The 26,195-nt window shown below is 37.9% G+C and overlaps 1 protein-coding gene across 9 annotated transcripts in view; it reads left to right on the forward strand.

Annotated features, from left to right (window-relative positions):
* The window catches only part of ralgapa2 (Ral GTPase activating protein catalytic subunit alpha 2), a 103,999-nt gene that overhangs the window by 18,014 nt on the left and 59,790 nt on the right, over positions 1-26,195 (forward strand). For 6 of the 9 annotated variants that reach the window (XM_016661648.1, XM_016661652.1, XM_016661645.1 and 3 more), the window contains exons 4-25: positions 7,577-7,634; positions 9,440-9,483; positions 9,619-9,799; positions 9,904-10,019; positions 10,950-11,088; positions 12,247-12,455; positions 12,899-13,144; positions 13,271-13,453; positions 13,552-13,686; positions 14,084-14,232; positions 14,319-14,430; positions 14,594-14,831; positions 15,682-15,861; positions 20,139-20,285; positions 20,986-21,108; positions 21,755-21,825; positions 21,918-22,008; positions 22,167-22,340; positions 22,713-22,874; positions 24,238-24,431; positions 24,605-24,703; positions 25,455-25,610. In XM_016661648.1, the coding sequence (XP_016517134.1) occupies positions 7,577-7,634; positions 9,440-9,483; positions 9,619-9,799; positions 9,904-10,019; positions 10,950-11,088; positions 12,247-12,455; positions 12,899-13,144; positions 13,271-13,453; positions 13,552-13,686; positions 14,084-14,232; positions 14,319-14,430; positions 14,594-14,831; positions 15,682-15,861; positions 20,139-20,285; positions 20,986-21,108; positions 21,755-21,825; positions 21,918-22,008; positions 22,167-22,340; positions 22,713-22,874; positions 24,238-24,431; positions 24,605-24,703; positions 25,455-25,610 (3,207 nt within the window). The remainder of the gene's footprint in view (positions 1-7,576; positions 7,635-9,439; positions 9,484-9,618; positions 9,800-9,903; positions 10,020-10,949; positions 11,089-12,246; positions 12,456-12,898; positions 13,145-13,270; positions 13,454-13,551; positions 13,687-14,083; positions 14,233-14,318; positions 14,431-14,593; positions 14,832-15,681; positions 15,862-20,138; positions 20,286-20,985; positions 21,109-21,754; positions 21,826-21,917; positions 22,009-22,166; positions 22,341-22,712; positions 22,875-24,237; positions 24,432-24,604; positions 24,704-25,454; positions 25,611-26,195) is intronic. The other 3 variants (XM_016661642.1, XM_007574078.2, XM_016661666.1) reach the window with 3 other exon arrangements.

The raw sequence follows: 26,195 nt of genomic DNA on the forward strand, positions 1-26,195 counted from the left end.
AGTCTTAATGCAAGGGAATAATTGGAAAGAAATTTGTATCATTAATTTTAATCAAAAGAAGCAGAGAATAAATTATTTCCTCTTTATTAAATCTGGCTTCAAATCCAGTTTAATAATTGTCTGGAAAAAAATCCAATTTGTGTTTGCAGGACCGTATGAAGCTTAGTGACACGCTTTAATTCGATTGGACAGGTTAAAAAGAATAACGCATCTCTACTATCTATATTCATTGTACAAATATTTTGGGTCACCAGAAAAAATTAAATATGGTGTCTCAGCAGCATTCAGATGTTTGTTGTGCATTGTAGTTGCATGTTTTCTTTGAGTTTGCTGCATGGGGATTACTTTTCAGCCATGATCAGGCATGTGACCCCTTTTTCTGTGGCTTGCAGAGGGGGGAGTGTGAGCTCCCATGCTGATCCCTGGTACCTTGAGGGGGTACGCTTTTGTCCCTGCCCATAAGCTCTATTGGAGTTCCACAACCCCCATTCGACCAGCAGCCATCGCTGCTTCCTTCGAGTCTGCTGCCTCAGAGATTTCAGCATAAAGCATATGTTAAATGTTGCAACTTCATTGATGTACAACCCTCATCTGGGTTAGAATCCAGAGAGATTTTCAAATAAAAAGATTTTGGAAGCAAAATAATTACATCCATATCCGCATTTTTTTAGTTTTTATGGTTATTTCACTTCTGTTTTAGATCGGTTGCTGTTTAGGAGCTGTTATAATTTAGCTCAGATATAGAGGCTTCTGTATTTATGGAAAAGCGATGGGCAATTATTGCATTACTTGTCATTAGTGCTGGAAACAAATAATCATAAGAGTTGAGATTTATCATGATAATGGTAAACATTGAATGAGGATGTCAGTAATCACTCAAATCAGTTTTGTTGGGATTATTAGTCTTACTTTTTTAATTTGTTCTACATCAACTATTATAAACGTAAAAATATTTCAGTTATAATTACTATTATAACTGAAATACATACTGATAATGTATTTAGTGTATCTGGTCTGCCTAAGTAGACTATGCGAGAATTACTTAAGTTAGATTTCTAGATAATAATTCATTTCCACATTTATAATGGTGTTTGTGAAAGAGGTAGTGATTTTTCTTTGGGGGGGAGCGTTGGGGGGGTTCAAAATGACTATCTTAGGAAGGTGACAATATTTCAAGTGCAGTATGTTCACACATTGCATGCTACTGCGTTTATGCTCACAGTTGACATGGATTCTTAGTTGGTGTAATGTAAATAAAGGCCATGTGGTTTGAATTACAGAAAATCCTGCTTAATACAATTACAACTGATACAATTTGCCTTAATTCACAAATAGACAAAATAAAATCAAAACTCTGCATGAGTGTTTTGATTGCCTAAGTCTATGTGAGAACTACAAACACCAAGGACGAATGCCCTGATGAAGTTCAGAGCCTTGACATGCAATGTTGATAGCTATATCAGGCTTTTGTTGCTGACCTGAGTGACTTCTATAAATGTTGAGTATTTGAAATACACTTTTTATGCCTGGATCTTAACATTTATACTTGTTTTTTATATAGTTTTTTGAAATTATACTTACGTTATGTCAAAGTATAATTCTCGGAGTGATTTAATTCATTTTTATCCTTGCTAAACATTTCTATATTGAACTTACAATATGCGGTTCTCTAGATTGAAGAACATTTTATTACCCAGCTTATTTTTATAAGTGAAAAGGAGAGGTATTGGCAAATCCTTTTATGACAGACACTGAGTAAAGCTGTAAATGTAAGACCAGAGTCTGTTTTATAAGGCAGTTTTTGCTGTCACAAGACCAGGGTGAGTTTCTCAGCCCTTCAGAGACTCCTGACTTGTTTATGCTCCCACATGACTCTTCACCGCCAGAGAGCATTTTTTTATCTTGGTGCCAGAGAGGTTGTGGGACCGGTTAAGGGACAGCCTTGGAACCAGCAACATTCAGAAGGAAGTCTGTGCCAGGACCCTTTTCTCTCCAGGATATGGCCTTGCTGTGACCTCTTGTCTATCAACCGGACCTGAATCAGCATTCCAAATTCCCTCTACTGTCCTCTCTTCCAATCTCCCTTTCCACATTTAAAGGATATTTTACTGGTATTCGCCTTTTTTGTTTGTGGGAGAAGCAAAAGAATTGTGGATAACAGATATAATTAAAGACTGCTGAACAAATATCACAGGGCAGATGGTGAGATAGACAGGTCACCGATCTACAACACGCTGTCATCACTTCTGATGACGGTTTTAAAATACTGTCGGGTAAACCTGAGTGCCCACAACGAAACCACATGTTCACAGGGAAAACATGCAAACAGACACCAGGCTGGGAATCAAACCCAGGACCTTCTTACTGCAGCACTCAAAGCAGAATTTCCACCAATTTAATGCAAATAAACCCCCAACACAAGTCGTTGTTGTTGGTCCCAAAAATGCGAGGTTAGAGAGAAGCACCTCATAAGACTGAATATGACAAAGCATGCATTAAACCTAGGGACTTTAGTTTTAAAAACAGCTAAAGTGTATTGTTAAAGCCTGCTGTTATTTTTTTAAAAAAGAAAAGAAAATCTGTGTCAAAACAGGACACAAAAAAATTCCAACATGCAGTTTTTTTAGGGAGTTCAGATTACTGTAATTGTGTCTTATGTCTGTTGGTCTATGGAACCCAAATAAATTTTCATAGCCAACTATCTGGGAGCTTCAGTTTATTCAAAGACTCATGTCCAATACTATGAAAATGGATAATACCTTAAATCACTGCACCAGCTCTCCGCTTGTAAAAAGTTAGAATTTAAAATCTTATTGTTTCCATGACTTTCTGTGTAGTGCTTTGTGATATTTTTTTATCTGTGAAAAAGACTATAAACATAATATTTATTTATCTAGAACGAATCATTTAGAACTTTCTGTTTTCTCACAGTTCTCAGGATCAGAACTAATCAAAGGAAAGCAGTTTTCCTTTTTTCCTCTCCTACTTATCTTTCTCAAAAACTGAAATGTGAAGAAACTGGTGGATCCCTCAAATCAGGACTGATAATTTCATGTATGTGTCAAATTTCATCAGTTAATTTGTATCATGTCTAAGCTAATTGTTTTAAACCTGCATTTCTTGTTTAGAATGTGATTTTATTACCTCTCTTCTCTTTTCACGTGAAGCATTTTAAATTAGTACTTTGCATATGAATTGTGCAATACAGACACACTTGCCTTGTCTAATTAGAGTAATTGCAGGCTGCTGCTGCCACCCACTGGCCTTTGAGGGGAATGAAGCCCGCCATGTAATTCTGGTCATTCTATTGGATATTTTTGCTTTATGTTAATGTTAATAGTCTGATTTTGACATTTCTTTTTCAAATTTATTTAGGATGTTTTTTAGTTTAGCTACCAATGCTTTGTTTAAAAGTAAAATAGCATAAGAAGTAAACCATTTGACTCAGCACATGTATTTAGTGGCATTCTTAAAGCTTTAAGTTGTTACCATGCTCCTCATAAGTTTGCCACATTTAATGTGCAGTGCTGTGTGTGTAGTTTTTCAGTTTTTTATATTTTTTTATTAGTTTCATCTTTGGATGTTGTGATCCTCTCCATGTCGTCAAAAATCCTTAACACTGTGCAAATGACAAATGTTCCTCGGAGAACAACATACGTCTGTTGCTTCCCTTCGAAAAGCCCTCATAAACTACCTATATTCACTGTCATGTTCTGGCTCTGCCACTGGAAACCTAAGTGCGGATCATGTAAATGCGTTAAGGCAGCGGTAGTACCACAATAATGCCTCTATCTTTATGCTGTAGTATGGCTGCAGATTACAGTAACTCCTCCAACCTCTAGCCCTGCAGACTCTGTATTCGCCTCATATTGCCCACTAAATTCATCACGTTGGTGCTTCTGTTCCCTCACTGCAGGGAATTCTTCTGCGTTAGCTATCCATCTCTTTGTTGATGCTCTCAGACAGGAAAGACAATGCTATTGTGTCTGTACACGTGCACACTCACACTTAGGGAAGGGCTTAAGTAGGCTACCATGCTGTGCTGCAGCCTGCCATAATGTCTCGGCTGACCCAGGGAGAAGTACAACTCCAGTACAGGGATGTAAGAATCCCACGTGGGATCAATAATAAGGTGCAGCTTCCCATCTGGACACGCATATCATCGTGTCTGTGGAATCGGATCAGAAAGAAGTTAAACAGAACAGATTGTCTTCATGTCTTCCCTTAAAGCGATACATGCTTCATTATCTCTGCTGCTACAGTCAATGGCTAGAATTTAGTCTGAGGAAAAAGAAGCAAGTGTGGTGCTGAAAAACGGACACATCCAAGAAACGGGGTCCACAGCTACACCAGCTAAATCCACCAGCTAGAACCAGGTTGAACCCTCTTTTTCTTCTTCCAGTTGCTTTAATTCTCCGTGGAATAGATTCAACAATGTTCTGCTAACATTCCTCAGAGATTTTGGTCTCTTATTATCATGGTAGATTCAAGCACTTCCTGCATGCTTGTCAGCTGCATATTCACAATGGAAACTTCCCTTTACACCACATGCTGGTTACATTGGATTGAGATCTGGTGACAGTGGAGGTCGTTGGAGTTCAGTGGATTCATTGTAATATTTAAGAAACCGTTTTGTGATGATTTAAGCTTTGTTACATGGGATATTATCCTGTTTGGTCAGTAGGTAACTTCAGGGGGTACGCTCAAGGTAGCAACATACACAAGCAGTGTACTGTGTATTGTAAATTGTGTATTGGGCGTTAATTTGCGTTTCTATCATCTTGAACCAAGCAGCCCATTCTGCTTTGATGCCAAATATATTTTTTCTCCACACAACTAACACTCTTTTTTTTTTTTTTTTTTTTTTTTTTTTTTTGTTTCCTCTTGTGTGACATCAACAACTATGCTTTATTTTTCTGTTTATTTTTTTAAGGACTTTTTTGCTCTTGTGGCCTTAATCTCACAATAGATTGACAGGAAATGGGGTTGTGAAAACGGGGGGTCAACAGGCCAGGACTCAAACTCATAATGGCCGCTTTGAGGACTCCGCCCTCTCTACCTGAGTTACGTGCGCTACCACCCGTACCACAGCTGTGCCAAACCATGCCACGTATAAAGACGCTTTAATTCCTTTCTTCTCCATTCAAACACTCATTTTGACTTTCAGCAACTTGTCTAGATGTCTAAATGCATTAGCTCACTGCTATTGATTGGCAGATTTCCTATTTGTGTTAACAAGTAATTAAACGGTTGTGCCTAATAAAGTGTTGGGTAAGTGTGTGCCATCAGTCAGAGCAGCTTCATTTTATAAAGATTGACATTACTGACTAAATTTTTCAACTAAATAGAAACATATGTCTATGTGACAAGAATTTCCCCTTAACCATAGCAATATCTAGGTTTATTATTGGGACCTGCCATACAATGCATGGAAGGCATCTATTATTCTACCGTATTATTCTACCGTCAATAGAATGTCTCTTTTTTTGTTATTTATATTTCTTCTGTCACCATTAATGTGGCTTGAAATGCCATGAAGTATTAATCAGATTTTTAGTTTTGTGTTGAATGGCTGCTTTATAATATATTTACAACAAATGACAAAAAAAAAAATAAAATAAAAATCATTTTCACTGTCTTGAGTATGTTTTTTTGGTATCCAAAAATCTGAAGTAAACATCAGATTTTTACTTTTGCAAAATTTACTAAGCAGATAAGGAGTATCTCAAAAGAGCTTATGTTTTATAAACAATAACATTGCTCGTAATTAATTTTGTGTTAAGAAATGAGTATATTTTTCTGGTAACGAACTGGCACGAAGTATAAATTAGATTTTTACTTTTGTGTGAAATGGCTGCTTTGTAATATCCTTGCAACAAATAATAATAAAAAAACACTAAACATTTTCACTTTTCTGCAAAACTCACCAACAGCAGTAAAAATGTTCATGCAGTGCGTTAACATTAGCAGAAACATTAGCAGTGCACTAGTTTGTGGTGGTGCCTTTTCCGTAGCCTTTTCCCTAAAATAAGCCTTTTAGCATTTTTTTTTAATGATTTATTCTCCATGTTTAGCAAACTAAAGGGAGGAAGTCAATGTAAGATAACATGCTAGTTATACCTCATATGCCACCTGCAGCATTTAGGCTAACATTAGCATTTTGACTCGTTTTAGATTTTACACTAATTTCAGCATACTGAATAGAGTTACTCAACATGCTTGTGACTCTCCGCATGCTATTGAGTACATTGTAGCTTACCTTAGACTCGATGCTAATTTTTAGCATTAGATTGCTGGGTTCTAACTGATGGGCACACTTTGGCAGCCCCCGTTTAAATTTCTTCAGAATTTTTCTAGTACATTTACTGATGCATTTATTTTTAAAAATACACATATCTTCAACATTTTAAGAATTTGATCACCTTACCTTTAAAATGATTCCATCCTGCAAGCTTTCTCTGTGCGATGCTCTTGCAGCTCTGTATAGCTGTGGCTGACTTAATCTTTTTGGCCTTAAAGGTCTTGCATTTTTTTTTTCCTGTTATGCTCTAAATCCTTCACTATCTCAGTTTCTCACTCTCCGGGGCAGATGAGCTTTTTACTTTGCTGTCCGGCAATGCTTGTCTTGTTAAGTGGGTCAGAGCTGCCTTCGTAAAGCAGTAAAAAGGCAGGCTTGACCTCCACATTGCAATCATGAAGACTTATTGGGTCAGTGATTAGGCCTGATAAGAATTGAACCATCGGGAGCACAAGTTGATCCCAGTGAACCGACTATCGGGTAGCGAGGGGTGCCACAGTTGCAGTGTTTCCCCCCCAGGCTTTTTTCCTCTTTCAATCTCTCCAGCGGGACCCAGCTAACCTGTCGCTGGATTCAGGAATAATGATAGGCTGCTGAAAGGTCAGGGTGCACTAATTGAGTTGTAACGTGGTTAACGCTGAGGTGTTGAGTGCTCTCTTGTGTCTCGAGGTTCTGCAGACTTTCTAGGGAAAGTGGAGGCAAAGGGTGGATGCACTGTATTCCTGAAACATGTACCGCTTCAGTCAAACGATGGCACTTACCAAAGTAAAGTCAGTCGTTATCACCTTTCCTTTTTTTAATACTGTTTTTAGAAAGCAGATGCAGCCTCACTGATGGTGCCCATGGGTTTTTGGACTCTCGTTTTGAAGACCTGAGTTCAGCTATCTGTCTGTTTGGGAAATGGAGCTAGTTTTACTACTGACTGAGAGCCAAGAAGCAACACAAAACTGAAGTGTAACAGCTTGGCAGTCTGTATACCCTACACTAATGCAGCTGACATTTATTTCCAATACAATATTCAATCTTATTTTATTTAGCTATCTAGTTTAATAGCTACTTAAAAACTGATCTAATGGTTATTAAAATGGATACTAAATAAGTATTTGTCACAGGTCAGAACTGATGTAAATGAAAACCAGCCCAATTATTTTATGTAGTCTCTACTTTCTTCTTCTGTTGGTGTTTTAGTTTGTTGCTACTGTTTGTTTTTTTTTTTTGAGAACTTTTAACAACTAAACCTTTCATAAACCTAACCATAACTTTGTTTGTTTTCGTCAGAAAATTCTTCAACTTCTGCCTGAGAAAATCTACAACAGATGGCAATTTCACAGTATAGGTATGTACTTGGACAATATGCAATATGTATGTTTTATTTGTTTTTGGAGCTTTTCTAACTTCTGAGACATTTATAAATATAAAAGAACATCACAAGCACTCCGGAGTGTTGTATCTGGAAGGAAAAATAAATTAGCATTTGAAAATGCAAATAAGCACTCGATTTAAAATGTAATTTAGTTGAGGTGCACTTAAAATATTGCTGCTGCATACAATTTTTTTCAAGATGTAATAACAGTTTTTTTTTTTTGTTTTTTTTTTTATCAGTTCTGGTGGCTAAAACTGTTCACATCTAGATCAGTGTTGCAGACTGTCCGTTTCTGCGATGCGCCCCTTATCCCACCCTGCATTCACAGGGGATTTTCTCTTTCACTCATCAGTTCATGTGTCACTGGTAAAGTTGTGGTGCAGTTATTTCCACATTTGAGACAAGATAACTGCCATATTTTTTGTTATCACATTTTTACATCCATTTCCAGTACTGCTTGAAAATCTCTGCCTCCTGACAAATTCCCTGGGTGGCTGGAATGACTTTCATGACTTAGTTGTTTAGTCCCTTTCATTCTGAGAATTGCAAGGTCACAGACATTTTACACCGCTGTTTAGACACTTATGTTCTCAAGTCCACGAGTATGAAAAGATGAATTTACGCTATTGTGCATCCGGCATTCTGATGAGAACACCAGATGAAAAAAATATATAAAAAACACAATAATCTTTTTTTATTGTAGATCCTCTTGCCAACAGGTTATGGATAACCAGCATTTCTAGTTTTTACAATACCTGTTGCAATTTGTTCCAATGATTTTCCAATTATTTTTAGTGTTCCATGTGTGTAAAAAACATTATCATTCAATTTATTGTACTGCTTAGTTCTTGAATATGTAGCGTGTGTATGAAGTTCAGAGTCTGATTTTTTTTTTATGAAAGAGCAAATGGAAGATATAAAAAAATATATTCCATTACTACATGTCGTCCATTCATCCGTCATTTGTTGAATTTGATTTTTTTCTTTCCCTTTTTCCCCACTTTTTACCACCTCATACCTTCATCTCAGCCTGTTTCATCCATCCACGTGTCAGTCTGTTGTCCATTCATGGATTCCTTAGTTTGACTGTGCTTCTGGGAGCTACTACAGTCTAACTACTATCGCTATATCTACCATAAATTCAGAGCAAAAATGCTTCTCAACATAATGCTGACACCACAAACCCCCTTCATAATATATTGAAATAATCAAAGTACAGTGACTCTAATACACATCCCTAAGAAGCTCATTGGTAAATAACCTAATTTTATGACTTTTTGCACCAGAGTAACTTGCTCTATTCTTCTGTTTTGTTTTATTTATTCTATTTTGTGATTGATAATATACCTTGCTACGTATTAAGTAATGTTCCAAATTAACATGGTCTAGCACCTACCCCTAAAGTCTCTCTTATTTGGGTCAGTTAAAATATGTTGCCCTTCCATTTTGTCCTCATAGTAACAGGGCTGCCTGCTGCCTGTCAAAACTGTACCCTAATTCACTCGAACCCCTTCTGGCTCGCAATCAGAGCCACGTCTCATCTGATTACAGAGGAGACGGACTGGCTTCATGGATTCGTTGTACTGCCAACTAATGTTAATTTGGATCGGAAAAACGTGGTGATGTGCCACTTGGCCTGTTCATTTGTCAAGATGCCCTTTCAAAGTCCATTTGTCTCAGTGAAGATGACAGCTTGTGGGGTTGCTGTGTCTTTGCAACTTTGGTTTTCAAAAAATATCTAAACGTGTTTTTTTTTTTTTCTTTCTTCTCTTTTTCAGGTTCTATTCTGAAAAAACTTCTGCACACTGGAAATTCATTTAAAGTAAGTTGTTGATTGTGCCTAACTCCTACATGAACGTCCAAATGCAGAAGCATTACTTTTCCTCCCACATGAGGTTTTGAAGATAAACTGAGTTGGATTTTGTATATAAAATAAAATAATTTATCTTCTGCCTAGATCCGCTGTGAGGGGATCCGTCTCTTCCTCCTGTGGCTTCAGGCTCTACGGGACAATTGCGCCGAGGAGCAGTTCCTTATCTTTGCCTGTCTGGTTCCGGGATTCCCTGCTGTTTCCTCCTCCAGAGGACCCTGCACGCTTGACACCATCATTAACAACCCATCTTCTAACACCCTAGAAGGTGACTTAGATGCAGGCTTTTTTTGCTAGCACAGAGTCCTTTTTGTCATAATCTAGTTCATATAATTATTTTTTGGATTTATTGTATCTTTTCGATCTGTACAGCCAAGGTAGTGCCTGAGGAGATCACCCCTTTGGTTCCAGCTGTGTCTGGAGAGAAGGTTGCAGAGGACCTGACTTGTTACTTTCTTGAAACACTGCTCAAGTACATGGTTATCCAGGTAATTAATAAAACTTTGGGTGTGAAATAACTCAAATATTTGTCACTTTCAATCCAGGAGAAAAATGTAAGTGCACCTTCTTTAAAATCCAGAGTTGCAGGTATCTGAACATAATAAAACTCATCTGGTTCTTGGCGGCTTTCTAAATTGTTTCAGTCGGACCTCAACTGCAAGAAACCATGAAACACATTTCAAAAAATCGTTTCTACCTCGACGTTGTTCTTTTTTGTACTTGCTTTTATCTTTGTCCGTGGGGGCCCAACTGACATGCTGCCATATTCCTAATTTGTCACTGAAACACGTACGAGAGTTGCAGCTGTTGTTTACAGAATAATCAAGGTGTGCCGTATTAATCTCTACCATTTCTGCTGCAAACACTCCATAGGACCTCCAACTGTGGAATGATGTTCTGTTTATAGTGCAGTGAAGTATGTTTATTATGAAACAGACAAAAAAAGAGCACTCTCATTAGGCAATCAGTGTTTATGTGATTTAAAGTGCTTTGTGTGTGTTTTTCCTTTGTTTATATCCTCTCTGTATCTCACTGTATGCAGGACTTGTTGTGTAAAACTTTAAATTAGAAATCTGTGGTGTAACGAGTTAATCTTGAGGCTCAAGTGGTGATGATTACAAATTTGACTACCACAATACACCTTGCTGAACAATATTCTGTTCAAAAGGTAAACTGTTTTCATTAGCATGATGTGCATCTTTTTGAGTACTTTGTGATAACCAGTCATTCTTAACCAGCATTTACTTCAATCATATTGTTGCAGAAAACTGCTGCTCAGAATGTTGATTTCAACCCAATTAAACCTTGCCTGTGTTTTGTTTCTTATGATGGATGAGCCTTGTCACGCAGACAATAAGCGCTCGCTGCATGAACATTGTCTTGACCTTGTCTGCTTTTGTGCCGTTTGTCTGTTTCAGGCATCCAGTTTAGAATGGAAGAACAAAGAGAGCGAAGACACGGGCTTCAGATTTCTCTTCAGTCTTTTCAAGAAGTACTACCTTCCACATCTATTCCCCTCTTTCACCAAATTCACAAATCTTTATAAGCCTTTGTTAGGTAAGTTTATTCTTTCAGTACATGTGTCTCTTTGTTGTTGAAGCCTTGTAAAGCAACTATTCTCACATTATACATTAAACCTGACTCGGTGTGAGATTATCATGGTATGATGTTGGTGAAAATGTTAGTTTCATATATCATGCTGCTTAAGTAACAGTCTAAAAAATAAAATGATTAATTAAATCACATTATACTAAATATCTGTAATATTTATTTTACCCCAGTGACAGATGGTAAAACGACATAAGAGTACAAAGTGCGAAAATAAATGAAAATACAAAAGTGAATTCACAAAAATTTACAAATATGACTGTTACACAGACCCTCCTTATCTGTTAATTTGAAGGGGAAAAAAACTCCAAAGAAGATTGTTTAGTTTTGCTCTCAGCAGCTGAACATGGCAGACTGCATGAGTTTGATCAAATCTTGCTAGGAACTCCTGTTGCAATTGAAAATTCCAGACACATGGTCAGGGATGTCTGTATAATAATAAATAGAAAGGATGTTTCGGGCGTTTATACGCTTATTGGAATCCGACTCTTGGGGGGTGGGAGGGGGAATGAGAGGAGTGTGAGGAAAAAGAGACAACTGTAGACGCAAATAATCAGATGTCGGTTGCAGTAACAGTCAAAACTGCAGGACTTTTCCCCACACATTTTCAGTCGCTGCTTGATGTTTGTTGTAGATTCTCTTTGGTTGTGAAAAAGCTAAATTGGCTGTCGTAAAGTTTGTTGCACTGAAGGATCACAGACCAAATGGTTTGAGCAAATGGGCAGATATTTCAGTGTGATTCTTTCATGACTGAAGACTGAAGGTCAGCACTCTGCAAGAACAGAAAAAAAAAGAAGTTCTTTCTTGCAACTCTGGCTTGCGAGTTCTTGCAGCTTGTTCTTGATGCATATTCTAGACACAATGTTTTACTTGGCCAGTGTTGGTGAAATATGAAGTGTGTGTGCTGCATTGGGAGAGACCCGTGGAGATTGCCTGGAAGTTCTGCCTTTTAGTTTTAAACAACAAAAGTGGAACACGTTTGTCCTTTTCATTTCCTGGGATTTTTAATAAAACATGTAATTCAAACAATTACAGCCCTAACTATGGATCTGGTGCCATAGGTCTGCCTTTCAGTTTTTATATTACCCTCCTTTGTTCTGTGTTCAGAACTCCCCCCGCTCAGACCGAAACCCTTGTATGTGCCGGTGACGAGGAACAACGAGAGCACTTTCTGCACCAGGGATCAGTACTTGGCACCCAGGGTGGCCTTCATCACCTGGCTGGTCACTTTCTTCCTGGAGAAGAAGTACGTCAACAGTGCTGCTGCAGCGCAGAGCGCCAAGAACGGCACTGAGGTCATTCCCAAACTCATCCAGGTGAATATGATGCCACTCTCTGTTCATTTCTCTTATTGTCAGAAAGAATGGAAGATTGTTCTTGGGAAATCTAACCATATAAAAGTGAATAGAGCAAGAAGGTATGCAAAGGGGGAAAAAAATGTCTGTATTCTCTTTTATATAAATAGGGAATATGGGAGAGATGTCTTATTGTATGACCTACTGATTAGTAGTGCAACTCCTCCACAAACTACAGCATTCTTAAATTGTTTGATTACATTCTACTTTTTCCTTTTTAAGTGCTATATACATCAGAAAAGAAAAGAACTGTACATGCAGTCTAAATTTGCATTTAAGTAGAGCTGATGATGATTTAAAAAATGTTAGTATGTATTGTTGAAGCCAAGTTATTTACCTGTGAGGATCCTCATCTTTAACTTATGCTGACTTCTAATTTCTCTCCCCGTGTTTGTTACTGGCAGACTGTCACTGCAGGCGGTAGCAGCCAGGAGAAGGAGAAAGATAAGACTGCTGATGGGGATACTAGCGGACCACCAGGGGATACAGAAAAGAGCCACTCTAACAGCAGCACGCTCTCTGATCGAAGGCCCAGTGATTCCAGTTTGTGTAGCATTGAGGAGGAGCACAAGCATGTCTACGACATGGTGCACTGCATTCTGCTGTCCACAAGAGACAATGTTAATTTTGTCAATGAAGTCTTCCACCAGGTACAACAAATATCTGCAAACATAAGAACTATTCTCATATCTTGTACTTTGTCTCCCTCTGCTGGTCGTATGTTTATCCTGACCGAGTTACTTCCATTCTAAGAACCTCTCCGTCCGATCTCACAGGCCTTCTTGTTGCCGGCTTGTGAAGCCTCGGCAACCAGGAAGGTTATCAAAGTGTACAGAAAGTGGATCCTGCAGGAAAAGCCCATCTTCATGACCGAGCCTGACCCAACCACCCAGGAAGATGAAGTGGATGAAAACTCACAGCGTGTTCTCAGCACAGATGCAAGCATCATGCATGTAAAAGTAAAATTCACAGAAAGTTTCAATGTTGACAGAACGTTTGCCACGTTCTTACGAACCTATTGGGCCTCTCCGTTTGTTGTCTCTTTGTTCTCGGCAAGGCTTTTGAGAGTCACGGTCACAAACGCTCGTCAAGCTGGGGAAGGACTTACTCGTTCAGCAGTGCCATCAATCGGGGTTTTCTCACTGAGGAGCAGAATAGAGACGTTAAAGCTGGCATGCAGCCCACACTACAGGTCAGTAATACTTTGGTTCACGTGAAAAAATTACCTTGAGAAATAATTGTTTTTAGTGCGATAAACACCTGCCATATGATGGTGATCTGTCAGAGTGAACTTACATGAACAAGCAGGTGAACATGAAAAATGTCTGGATGGAAGACCACCACCCTTAATGGGACCCTATTATTATTATTTCTTTTTTTATAATTCTTATAATTTTCTTGCAGTGATCAGTGAGTTAGCAGTATTTTTTTTATTACATTTCTAATCATGATCTAACCTGAATAAATTAGTTTAAATTAAATTCTGTTTTTTTTTTTTTTTAATATACATTTTTAACATGTTTTTAAAAGGGTTACCAACAAATCTGTCCGCATACACACGTTACATATATCTTTATGTATTTGTGTAGGTTTTCCTGACCAACTCATCCAATGTGTTCCTGTTGGAGCCATGCCAGGACGTTCCGAAACTCCTGGAAAATCAGGTTGAAGTGTGCAAGAATGTTCTCAGCATCTATCGGCACATGATCATGGAGCACAGCATGACTACACAGACGTGGTTAGTAACTTTGGAGTATGTGAGTGATTTTCTTCGATGATTCTTTGGTCTGATGCCTTTTTGATCTATGCTCGTTCATTCCTCAGGGAGCAGATGCTGCAGGTGCTACTGAAGATCACAGAGGCAGTAATGAAGAGGCCACAAGAAAACCAAAGAAAAGACAGCTTTGCTGAAAGTTTAGCATCCTTGCTTTTTAGGGTAAAAGCCAATGTTGACCATTTTATTTAAATTCACTTGAAGTTTAGTCATTTTTGATTTTTAATCCACAGTTTCCCCATGAACTCATCTAAAAGTTACAGTAGATACTGAACAAGCTGAGTTCTTCTCTCTTGATTTTTTTCTTTTTTTTTTTTTTCTTTAGACTATTATTGTGGCGTGGGTTAGAGCAAATCTCAGCGTATTTATATCTCGGGAGCTGTGGGACGAGCTGCTGGCAGTGCTGTCCTCTCTTACCTGCTGGGAGGAGCTGGTGATGGAGTGGGCCAGCATCATGGACTCGCTGACGGCTGTGCTGGCGCGCTCCGTTTATGGCCTGGACATGGCCAACTTGCCTTTAGACAAACTCAGCGAACAGAAGGTGAAAAAGCAGCGAGGACGTGGTAAGGGGATTAAATGTGAAAACATGAATATTGGGATACGATTTAAAAAAGTTTCAAACGACGCAGAGCCTTTCAAAAGTTTTAATGCCACTTTCAATTTTAGGCAAATGTATGGCTGTGATTGCATGCCCCAGCATTCGTAGCTCCACAAACACAATATACCATTCTTGAAAAACGTCCACATTTAAAATAGGCTTCTTCAGAATGCCAGTTACTTAAAAAAGTGTCACTTATACCTCTAAGCAACACGCAATAACTGCATTTAATAAACAAACGGTGGAGGAAACAGTAAAAAATACCATTTCCAATAAATAATTCTTATCACAATCCAAAATAAATTTTTCATAAGTGATAAACGACATGATGACGACCCCTACTGGTTGTAAATGATTCTTGTACACACTTCATTGGTATGAACTACTTTGAATTTGTTTAGTATTTATCAATACTAAAATACTTTAATAAAATACCCCAAAGTTTATTTGCAATGTGACAAAATGTGAAAAACATGAAGTGAAATACGCTGGCAAGATAATATTTAACTTTATCCTCAAGCGATATAATTTTGGTTCTTTTAAACTAAACTTTGCTTCAATTCAGTTGTATTAACAATAACTGTGTGTTTGGTACATTGTACTTAGATTTAACTCAAGGCTCTTGGTGAATCAGCACAACATTTGTAAAGCCTTTATTTGTGGAGATTGTAGTCTTTGTAGTATTATGCACCCTGCAGTAATTTCTCTTTGTTGTCAGGATAATCCTTTGTTCTGAATCTGAATTTATACCAGGAGCTTGTCCAGAACTGCCCACTGGCATTTTAGCCCTTTAAAACTCTCTCTTTGCATGCCAGGGGTTATCCAGGACTCCCAGAAGGCTGCTGCAGTTGCACGCTCGTTCTCACTGAGCTGGAGAAACCACGGAGAGCAGGGTGGGCCGGGAGCCCAGGAGCCCATGAGGATTCGCTCTGCCACTACCTCAGGAGCCCCCGGTGTGGAGAAAGCCCGGAACAATGTCCGCCAGAAGGCCTCTGGTTAGTATGATCCACGGTCCACTAGCAGCTCCACACCACTGGCTTTTATAAAGCTCTTCCCACATGTACACTGTTTTACAGCACTATCCAGAAATATAAATCAACATTGTTGTCATATTGATTCATTTGCAAGAGTTTCTTTCCTCAGGGAGGAATGATGGTGCAAGATAACTTACATGAATTCACAAAATGTTGGTGTACAATTTTTAATATTATGGACATTTTGTCCAATACACACAAGATTAAAATCACACATTCAGGCACAAATATACACATACATTCCCACTGATATTTAGATAAATGTCTGCTAGCATGTGCTACAGATACCAGCTACTGTTTTTGTCCATTAGCACAGTCTTAGCACGATTCTACCTGGATACTGCGGTGCTCTGACCAAGATTTGGCTTTTGAGCATAGCCTGTGTATTTTCATTAGGACTGGGGTCTGAGCCAATCTGGAATTATAATCCAAAATCAGTATTAATGTGTGTTTCAGATCATCATCTGGTTAGAACATCTAGTTATGTCTAAACTTTATTTATCTTTTTATTTATCTAAAGTTTACGATGAACTAGGATATGCTGGAATACCAGTGAGATGATTCACAGTAAAGTCAGTTTAACAATTCCTGACCAAGACAAAATCATGTCCTCCAAAATAAACGCTTGACGCACAACTGAGACTTTCAGCCAACCACATGGACCTTTTGAAGAAAAGTTTTATAGGCAGACAAGGAAAAGAATGAGCTACTTAGTGACGGTGACAGTGATGTGTCTTTGATGGGGTCAACTTGAAGTTTTCAAAGCTACGGATGCTGTACCTCCTATTAACTATAGAGGTGCTAAAATCATGCCTTTTTATGTTTTTTGCCGTCAGCGGCGGTAGTGCGTTGTGCAAACTGGACATAATAATAAAGATGATGGATGACCTTCAAATTTTTCTTTGTCAACATGAGTGAATAGCTACAAAAGATCAAAGGTTGAAACTTGGATGAAGTTTCAGCACCACATTGAAACCAGTGGTGTTGATATGGATAAATCAAGCTATCGCTAAGCTTCAGGAACAGCCCAAATTTCAACCCTGTTGAAATGAATAGGAGTTTGTCTGTGGCAGGAATTTAACCAATTTAAATGATCTTTTTATCATGAGAGTGAAAAAGAAATCCAGCCAGAATTAGACAAGAACCTTAGTACTGTCATATAGTTTCTCTTATCAATTAATCTATCAATTTATTATCTTTGGTGTGTGTAACCCCTTTGTCCAAGGTAAATTTCTCACACGGAAGACGGATAAAGAGATGGATTTTACAACTTATTTAAAATCATCTAAATACTGATGGTTGTGTTTGCATACATTTGAGAGTGTCTCTGTGTGTGTGTGTTTGCATACAATTCACAATAAATTCAAACTTAACTGATCTTGTATATTTTATGATAATTCCAACCTCCAAAAAAAAGGATAGTTAAACTTCATTGTGCTTCCCGGTGAGGAGGAGTGTATGTAAACTTCTGACCAGCACTTGTGTGTGCATTGTATTTATTTTTTCGGGGGCAGACGGCACACCAAAAACCATGCACAGGGTTTATCAGACGTAATGATCTTATGTGGAAATCTTTGAAAGGGGCCAGGTGCCAGTTGGGATGCAATTCTGTAGACAAAGAGGCCAGCAGATGGCCCTCATTGTTTCTTTGACATGTCACTGGTCAGGGTCAGTATATTCCATGTCAGTTTAACTGCAGGCACACAGACCAATTCCCTCGACGGCATGCCAAAAATAAGGGTTGAATGCTGCAAACAGCTTTTATTTGATTGGGAAGTGAGAAGTAAATTATATGTTTAACTGATAGACTTGTCAAACGTTGCAATGCTTCCCTCTGTTTTTCTGTTTTGTTTTAATCCGGATGGTCAAACAAAAAGAAAAATATATATATTTTTTTTTTATTTTTTTTTTTATTTTTTATTTCCCCTTCCCAATTTAATCCACCAACGTTGCTCTCAGATTGCAAGGCTGTCTGAAAAGGAGGGTTTTTTTTTTTTTAAATTTGCTTAAAGGATAATGTGTCTGTATGCTTTTATATGCATGTGTTGAAAAATCAATTATGTCCCTTAGGTAGATGTTTATGCATCTATTCTTTTAGCCTGTTTATTTGTATCTCAATGCAAGTAAAGATGGACATAAAAAGCAACCGCTTCAGATTCTCCTCCTTTCTTCAGCCTAATTGGATTGCTCTCACATTGATCTTCAAAGGAGCAACAGCCCTTCTCCTTGCTCCTCAAGAGAAACCCCACACATCAATTGCACAGCAGTTTTTGATTGTTTCATTAAGAGTGTAATTAATGCTCATTAATATGCACAAAACGAGAAGCAGCAGTGGGCTGTGGGAGATATGATACATCTCTCTTAACTGAAAGGCGTAATTAAAGTGTGCTGAAAGCAGATGAGAGAAGCACCTTTTTTTTTTCAGTGCTTTCTATGAGAGTAACCCTGAAGTACTATCCAGACACAATGGTAAAGCATCAGCATTGACAACTGTCAAAACTTGGTTGCTCTTACACATGCAAATGTACAGTGTTATTGTGAGATCTTGTCCTTATAATGAAGAAGAAGGGCGTTTAATTATGGAACTCATTAAGCGTCTGCAACTACACAGATCCAGGTGAATAAACTTTGCCCTTGCCTTTGATAGGATGGCTACTAACTGGTTGCAATATTTTATTTATGCTATATTGGATGTGAACAGCTAATTACTTTGGGCAGAAACTTGTTAAATACAATTAGTTTTTTTATATATATATTTGTATAAAGTACATGAAACAAATCTTAGGGATATAAAAAAAAAAAAGACATATTTTTTGCAGTTCAGAAAGCAAAACTCTAAAATAGTTTAATTAAACACAATGATATATTTTAAAGGGGCAGTATTATGTGTTTTCTATGCACATAGTGCTATTTTGTAGTACAATTGATTAACTATGTTGCCTTCAGTTATAAAAATATTCTGTAAATGTCAATCACGATTTAAAAGAAATTTGACTTTGTAGTTTTACGTCTTGAAATTAGCTTCTGGCTCTTTAAGAAGCTCCTACTCGTTCCAACATTCAGCCTTCAGCACGTCATCATAGCAATGCTTCTGCATTATCCCATTTAAACCATTCTTGGGGACATTGTACTGGGAAGTAGTTCATACAGTAATCTCAGCAGACTCATAGTTCCACCAGGTGATTCTGTATGAGCTGATGTGGAGCAACCTCTATCAGGTTATCACAAAATAACTACTTCTGTAATCTCATGATGATGGGATGTCCATAATACTTTACAGCATGAGTTATTTGCTGTCTCAGTGGTTACCCAAATGCGTCATTATGAATTGTCTGCATGTGGGACCCTTACAGCTTTGTAAAGCTGTAAGTTAAAAGGAGGACAAAAAACATGTTTTTCTTCTGAACGATATTTTTTGTGAACTCGGAAATTAATAATGTTGCCTGAAGTGAATATCCCATTAATGCAGGATAAAGAATTCCATCATCTTGTGATGAGATATTTCAGCAGATGTTTGGGTTTCTCTGTAGGTCAAAAATGATTCTGTAATTCATACATGTTGAATTTGCTCTTGCAGTACTTGTGCAAACTTTGTTCTTTTCAATTTGCAACCTTGATATTTTTGCACTTTCTGTCTTGCACCAGATGTAGTATTTGAGATTAAATTACACTTTTTTGAGCTATATCGAGATAGATTTTCAACAATTACCAATTTTTAATATTCTTTTAAAATATTAAGTTTTTTAATTATTTGACTATTTTTATATTCTTATTTTTTTAAATAATTTCACTTGCTTAATTTATTTAGTTTTCTGTTTCAGTTTTGTTGTGTTTTTTTCCCCCATTCAAAAGAGAAAATTAACTCAAGTTTTCCTACTTAATGTGACACTTTTTTTTCCTCAAATAACTTCCTTATTCATGGGAGAAGTTGCGTGTAGCTAGCTATTTTGTGCATGGCTGTGATACCACGAATGGTATAAATACACTCAGCTGTTATGGGTTATAGTAGCTGTATTTTCTACTGATCATTTCTCCTTTTTTCTGGTCGTTATATCAAGACCCACACAGAACTACAAACTACACTTATCTCTGCATAATGTAAATTACTTCTGTGATAAAAAAAAAAAAAGCATTTATCATTAGAAGTGACTGTTTCATTGAATTCTGTCTTCTTCCCTTTGCCTTTCTGCTGTTTCCACTGTCTGTTTTCTTCCCTCTCTATCTTTGCCTGATGGAAGCTAAGCGAAGCCAGTCCATCAGCAACTGTGTCCATCTTTACGAGGCTTTGCCCACTACTAAAAGTGTTCCTATGCTGCTCCACACTGTGAGCTCTTTCTTGCCTGGTATCTCTTCTGGTAATTCTGCTTGCTCTCATAGACTCTCAGGTAACGTGCACTGCGAGAGCCGCATGTATTTGTGTGTTTGTGACCTCCGCCATGCATTCTCATCCATCTCTTAACAAATTTTGACAGTTTATAGTGTTTATGGCCGTATTACAGGGTTCCTATGCTGTATGGAAATGGGGGAAGCTTGGATTAGATATTATTGTTCTTCCAAGGGGAATAGCTTTGGAAGAAACAAAGTCTGGAAAAATATTCCCAGATTTTACTTCTAGTCGCAGTGTTGAGAAACTGTATCCATTCATCCATCTGTTATTTTTTCCATCCATCCATCCAGGTTTCACATTTAGGTTTTTGCATTTTCAGTAAGCATTTGTATTCATTGTAAAAATGGGCAAAAAATTTCATCATCAAAAAGCTGTAGGAACCCTGTTTTTTTTTGTTTTGTTTGTTTTTTAAATAGTTCCTTAAAAACCACTTATGGACTGAACTCCCTTTATTACGAAATTGCAATCTGTAACAAAAGCATCTCGTTAAGTATTACTAATGCATGTCCGCATGTGATGTTTTCCTCCATGTCTTCATAAAAGTCTGTTCTGCATCATGAACGTTTCTTCATCTCCTTGGAAATAATACAAGTCATGTCCCAGATTATGCTTTTAATTTTCTTTTCGGATGATGTCGTGACACAAACTGACCTTGTTTTTTTTGTTTGTTTGTTTGTTTGTGTTTTTTCCCCCTCCAGATGTAGAAGAATGTCAGCTCTCAGAATGTGGAGGAGAAGAGGAAACGGGGGGCAGGGAGAGTCCTCTGCAGCGGAGCAGCAGCACCTCAGACATCACCCAGCAGCTGTCTGACACTTTACCAGGTATTGAACAACAACAACAAAGTCTTTGCTCTATTTTACTTCTATCCTCATTCTCATTCATAACTTAACCTGAGAAGACACGATTCAGCTGAGCCGTCACCAGTCATTCATGAGCAGAGTTGCCTGCATGCCAATGACTTTTTTTGGCTGTGTTGTTCTGCTTTTTTATGGCAAAATGTCAATATGTCCATGTTACAATGATACAATAGGAACATTATGATATGTCACTATTAGACCCACATTAAGAAAATAACATTTAATGAAGACTAGAATTAAATTTGCATTTATTTCAGCAGTGCAATTCATACAGTGATTTCTTACACACATTTATTTCTATGTATTACTTTGAACAATATGGCTTTCAGTTAATAAAAACACAAAATTGACTTCCTCAGAAAATTGAAAAAACTGAAAATTACACATATAAGTTCACCCTTTGAGAAGTATGTCCATTATACCACATCTCCTCTATATCACAAGTTCCACTTTTTGAATTGAGCTACAAAAATAAAATAACATTTCAATAACATTTTAATTCATGTAGATGTATCCGTGGTCATAATTTAAGGGAAATTTATATTTAAGACCATTTTATGGAGAGCTTTTCATGCTCTCTATTTAAATAAAATAACTTTTTTTCTCACAGCCCAGAAGAGAGACTACTCCCCCACTTCCTGTGGTTCTGAGGGCAGGACTGAGAGCATAGAGCCACCAGTGGTATGTACATTAAACTTGTACTATTATATAATGAAGTATTCACTGTGTGTGTGCTAGATTATTTATTTTTTAATTTGTTACGTCATATCTAGATATTGATCCGACGGAGCAGCAGTCCAGCCGAGACAGAGTCGAGCACTGACGGACCCCCAACCTACACAGGACACAAACTCAGAGATAAAAGTGAGAGATCACCTGGCGCTTGTGTAATTTGAATTACCTATGTGTTAGCTGTTTAGCTCCAGGTCATTACACGTGTACGTAGAGAGCATGTTTTCCAAAGATTAGATTGCATTTGCATGTCTCTGCTATAAAAAGCACACATTCTCTTCTCTAAATAGGTGAAAGTGTGAGTAGCGAGACATCCAACGGCTACCTCAATGAGGCTGAAGTTACATGGCAAACATTCGACGAGGAGGCCGACACTCAGTCCACGCAGTCGGCTCACATGGACGTTACAGCTGACCCCCAGAACCAAGGGAGTTTGCTGCTCAGCCACAATGACGCTCTAGCCGGTAAGATCAGGGAAAGACAGTTAACAACACATACTCTTAAAGGTTAAAAATGTTCACTTTAGATGCGTCGGAGTTAAAAAAAGGTGAAATATTAAACAGAAACACAGAATAGATTCAAGTTAAAAGGCTTAAGTACAGCTCACTGGGAAGTCTGAGTCCTTTTCCAGGTACTTGTAGGTCTTCATCTCGCTCAGATTTTTATTTTACTCCTAACATTGTTTTGTGAGAAAATGTGTTGTTGTCTCCTCACGCCCCACCGTTTGAGGTTAATTTTTCTCTTCCCTGCATTGTGATCCGTGTGTCTCTGTGCTCCCTCTTCCTCAAAGCCAGTTTTTTTGTTTTTTTTTATCCCTCTTCCATTGTTGTTTTTAGGTCCTGAGTGTGCCCTCCTTCCCCACTCTGCTCCTCCCTACCACCACAATTACCACTACCCCCCCTCCTCACCGGCCCTGCTGGTGCACACCGAGTGCCCGCGGGACTGTCCCCTGGAGGACACCATGCATCAGTCTGTCTTACACATGCCACACCACTTGGGTACCACTGCCTAACTGTTATTTATCAATCAACGCCACCATCAACTTTCCTTCCATTGTTTCCACCTGGATTCTTGCATCTGAAAAATTCTGTTTTCATGTGTCTATTTTTCTCCTCCCTCAGCTGAGATAGATCTTCTTTTATTAATCACAGTGACTTGCAAAATATTAAACATGTCCAAATTCTACCAAGTTACAACCAGAATTTAAGTTTAAATTCTTGATTACATTTTTTTTTTTTTGCGATAGACCAACACAAACGATACAAATCTGGAAAGTTCAGTGTGCATTTGTACACAGAAGAGCTGCATTTCTGTCTCATCTGGGTAGATCAGAGCTTCTGCTTCTTGGCTGTCTTCTACATCCCTTCTGTCTGACTGCAAACAGGACTTCTTAGAACTTTCTGTCAACAATTGCTTTCTACTTTCAATTCTTAATAAAGGCCAGATTGGTAAAACTCATAAAACGAAGTGGCTGTTTTGAAAGTTGGGGATCACTGCAGCTCCTCCAGAGTTACTACAGGCTTTTTGGCTGCCGGTTATTAATCCCCTCTCCAGTTTAGCTCAATTTTCAGATTTGTACTTGTAATAAAGTTTGAAAAATATAATTTTCCTTCCACTTAAAAATAATACAGTACTTAATGTAATCTTTCACATAAAACCCAGATGAAATGCGTTGAACTTTGCAGTTGTAACACGACACAATGTGAAAAAGGTTCAGTAGTAAGAAAACTTTTGCAAGGCATTGTAGCTGCATCTTTTAGTTTTGTACTCATTTTGTTCCCTTTGACATTGATGGATATGAACGTACTGAGCATCAAATTACTTTTCTCTTTTTCTTTTATTACATAATATTTCAGACCTTTGAACTGAATATAATTTAAATGTTTTTTTTGGGAACATTCTCTTTTCTTCCAACAAAAATATCACAACATAACAAGAAAGTCCATTCCTGGCCTCTGCTCCCTCTTACCTGCATTTCTACTTCTGCCCACTCGGTGGCACTGTTCTCCCATACTTCAATGATCCATGTGTGGTGTGCCTTTTTCCCCAAAGTGTTTAGGCCATTATTCATGTACAGCAAAATGTTACTGGTCAAATGCATTTGGGGCAAAAGCACAGATATTTTGTAAGGTTCAGTCAACAGCTGAACCTGTTGAGTATTGAATAAGTAGAATACGTATTGAATAAGTATTCAATAAGTATTGAATTTTGTTCTTATTCATTTCCTTTTTTCAAGTATTTAGAATTATCTCAGAAAATTATTCAGCACATGTTGACTAAATCCAATTTCCTTAAAAATAAATTCTGCCTCGTTTTGTAATCTGTACTGCATTCAAACCAAAACTGTCTCTGATCTTGCAGACAGCAGTGAGTGTCTTGCCGATGATGTCAGCATCATCGCTGGGGGGACGCTGACTGGTTGGCATCCTGATTCTGCTTTTGTCCTGTGGAGGAGGATTTTGGGTATTTTGGGAGATGTCAATAACATCCGATGCCCTAAGATCCATGCCAAGGTTTTCTCCTATCTCTATGATCTCTGGCACAAGCTGGCCAAGGTAAAAAAAATAAAAAAAAAAAAACAGACCATGCTGCCTACATACAGGAAAGGACATTAATGTCAGAAAGATTTCCCAAATATTGTTGTGAAAACGTAATTTTCTTTTAACAGTCATGCAAAGATGCATTAATGAATAAGATGTGGTGCTTTCATTTAAATGTGTGATCACAGGTCCGGGACAATCTGGGGATCAGCGTGGATAACCAGTCCTCTCCTCCCCAGCCTGTGTTCATCCCTCCTCTTCGAATGCTAGCACCATGGCTCTTCAGGGTAGGAACAAGACATGGACACAACAAACAGCATGCAGGACATTTGTATGCGTCAAATAAGTAATGATACCAGCACCATCTTGTCTTGTAATGCATGAAATCCAGACTTCTTTTTCTGGGTTGTTTCAAAATGTTACTGCTTTTTTATTTGTGACGAAGATCACATAAGAAGTAAAGCGGGCTAAAGATGCGAGAGAAATTTGAATGCATTTTAAAACCATATGTACAGTGAAAACATTATGTTGATTTATGACATGAAGTCCTTATAACATAAATTAAAATTAGTTCTTAGGCTTTGCACTAAGCTCCAGTGTTGCAGATAATTATATGTTTAACATAGAAGAAGACAGTGTTTGATAATGACTAACCTCTAATATGTAACTGTTCCACATTATTTTGCAGCAGCATCATTTAATCATCCCACTTCATATTTTTTTCTCTAAAATTACATTATGAATAGTATTACAGAACAATTGAAACTAGTTTACTATAAAGTTTGATTATTATTCTTACATATCTTTAATGTGGCAGCAGCAACATGTCCTTGATCAGAATGTCCTTGATCAGACCAAATTGTTTATTTTTAAATCTTATTCACTTAATTTCCAAAAACAGCAGGTTATAACAATTATAGTTTACACATTCTCCTTAGATTATTTAAGCAGTTTGAAAAACCTAATGCAGATTTAAGATGACAAAAACAGGAGCTCGTCATAAAATGCTTTACCTCTGTGCTTCTCTGTTTTCCACAGGCAACCATGCTCCAAGCAGAGTACAAGGCTGGCAAACTGCAGGCATACAAGCTGATCTGTGAGATGATGACCAGGCACCAAGACGTCCTCCCCAACAGCGACTTCCTGGTGCACCTGTACCACGTCATGCACAAGGGCTTCACCAGTGATGACCAGGTACAACCAGCAGATGGCTCTTTCCTATGAGATCGTCAGGCTTCTTTTAAAAAAATAGATTGTTTCATCACCCATAGATGGCGCATCAAACTAAGATGCGCTCAAGAACTTTTTCAGAATTAGCTGATTTCAGTTCACTTTTTAATGTGTTTGCAATTTTCATTTTTACTCAGCTAGTGCTTTCTGAGATATTTCCTGTGAACCTTGTATGTCAACTTTGAAATAAGCATGTTCAAATTAAAGGTAGGTTAGACTCAACATAGGTAAAACCATAAACTGTAAATACACTACAGTTTTAAAATAGAGGCTCAGTCTGCCTGCCAACCGGTGGTGTTGAGAAGCACTGCTGTGTTTTGGCATCTTCCTCCTTTTCTCGCCCCACCCTTTCTTGTATTCAAATCTGGCGTAGCTCCTTTGGTCCTAGACAAAGATGAGTGGAGATGAATAGAGTTCCCCAAAACAAAGGGACAGGGATAAAAAAAAAAAAAAAAGTCTGGGTGAGCAAGGGGTGTTTTGGATACAAATGTGTGTGTGAATATATATGCATATATGCCCTCTTGGCTGGGTTTCTATTGCGCCTTGGCA

Source organism: Poecilia formosa, unplaced genomic scaffold, assembly GCF_000485575.1.
Source record: "Poecilia formosa unplaced genomic scaffold, Poecilia_formosa-5.1.2 Scaffold8, whole genome shotgun sequence".
In the NCBI taxonomy this organism is placed as follows: Eukaryota; Metazoa; Chordata; class Actinopteri; order Cyprinodontiformes; family Poeciliidae; genus Poecilia; species Poecilia formosa.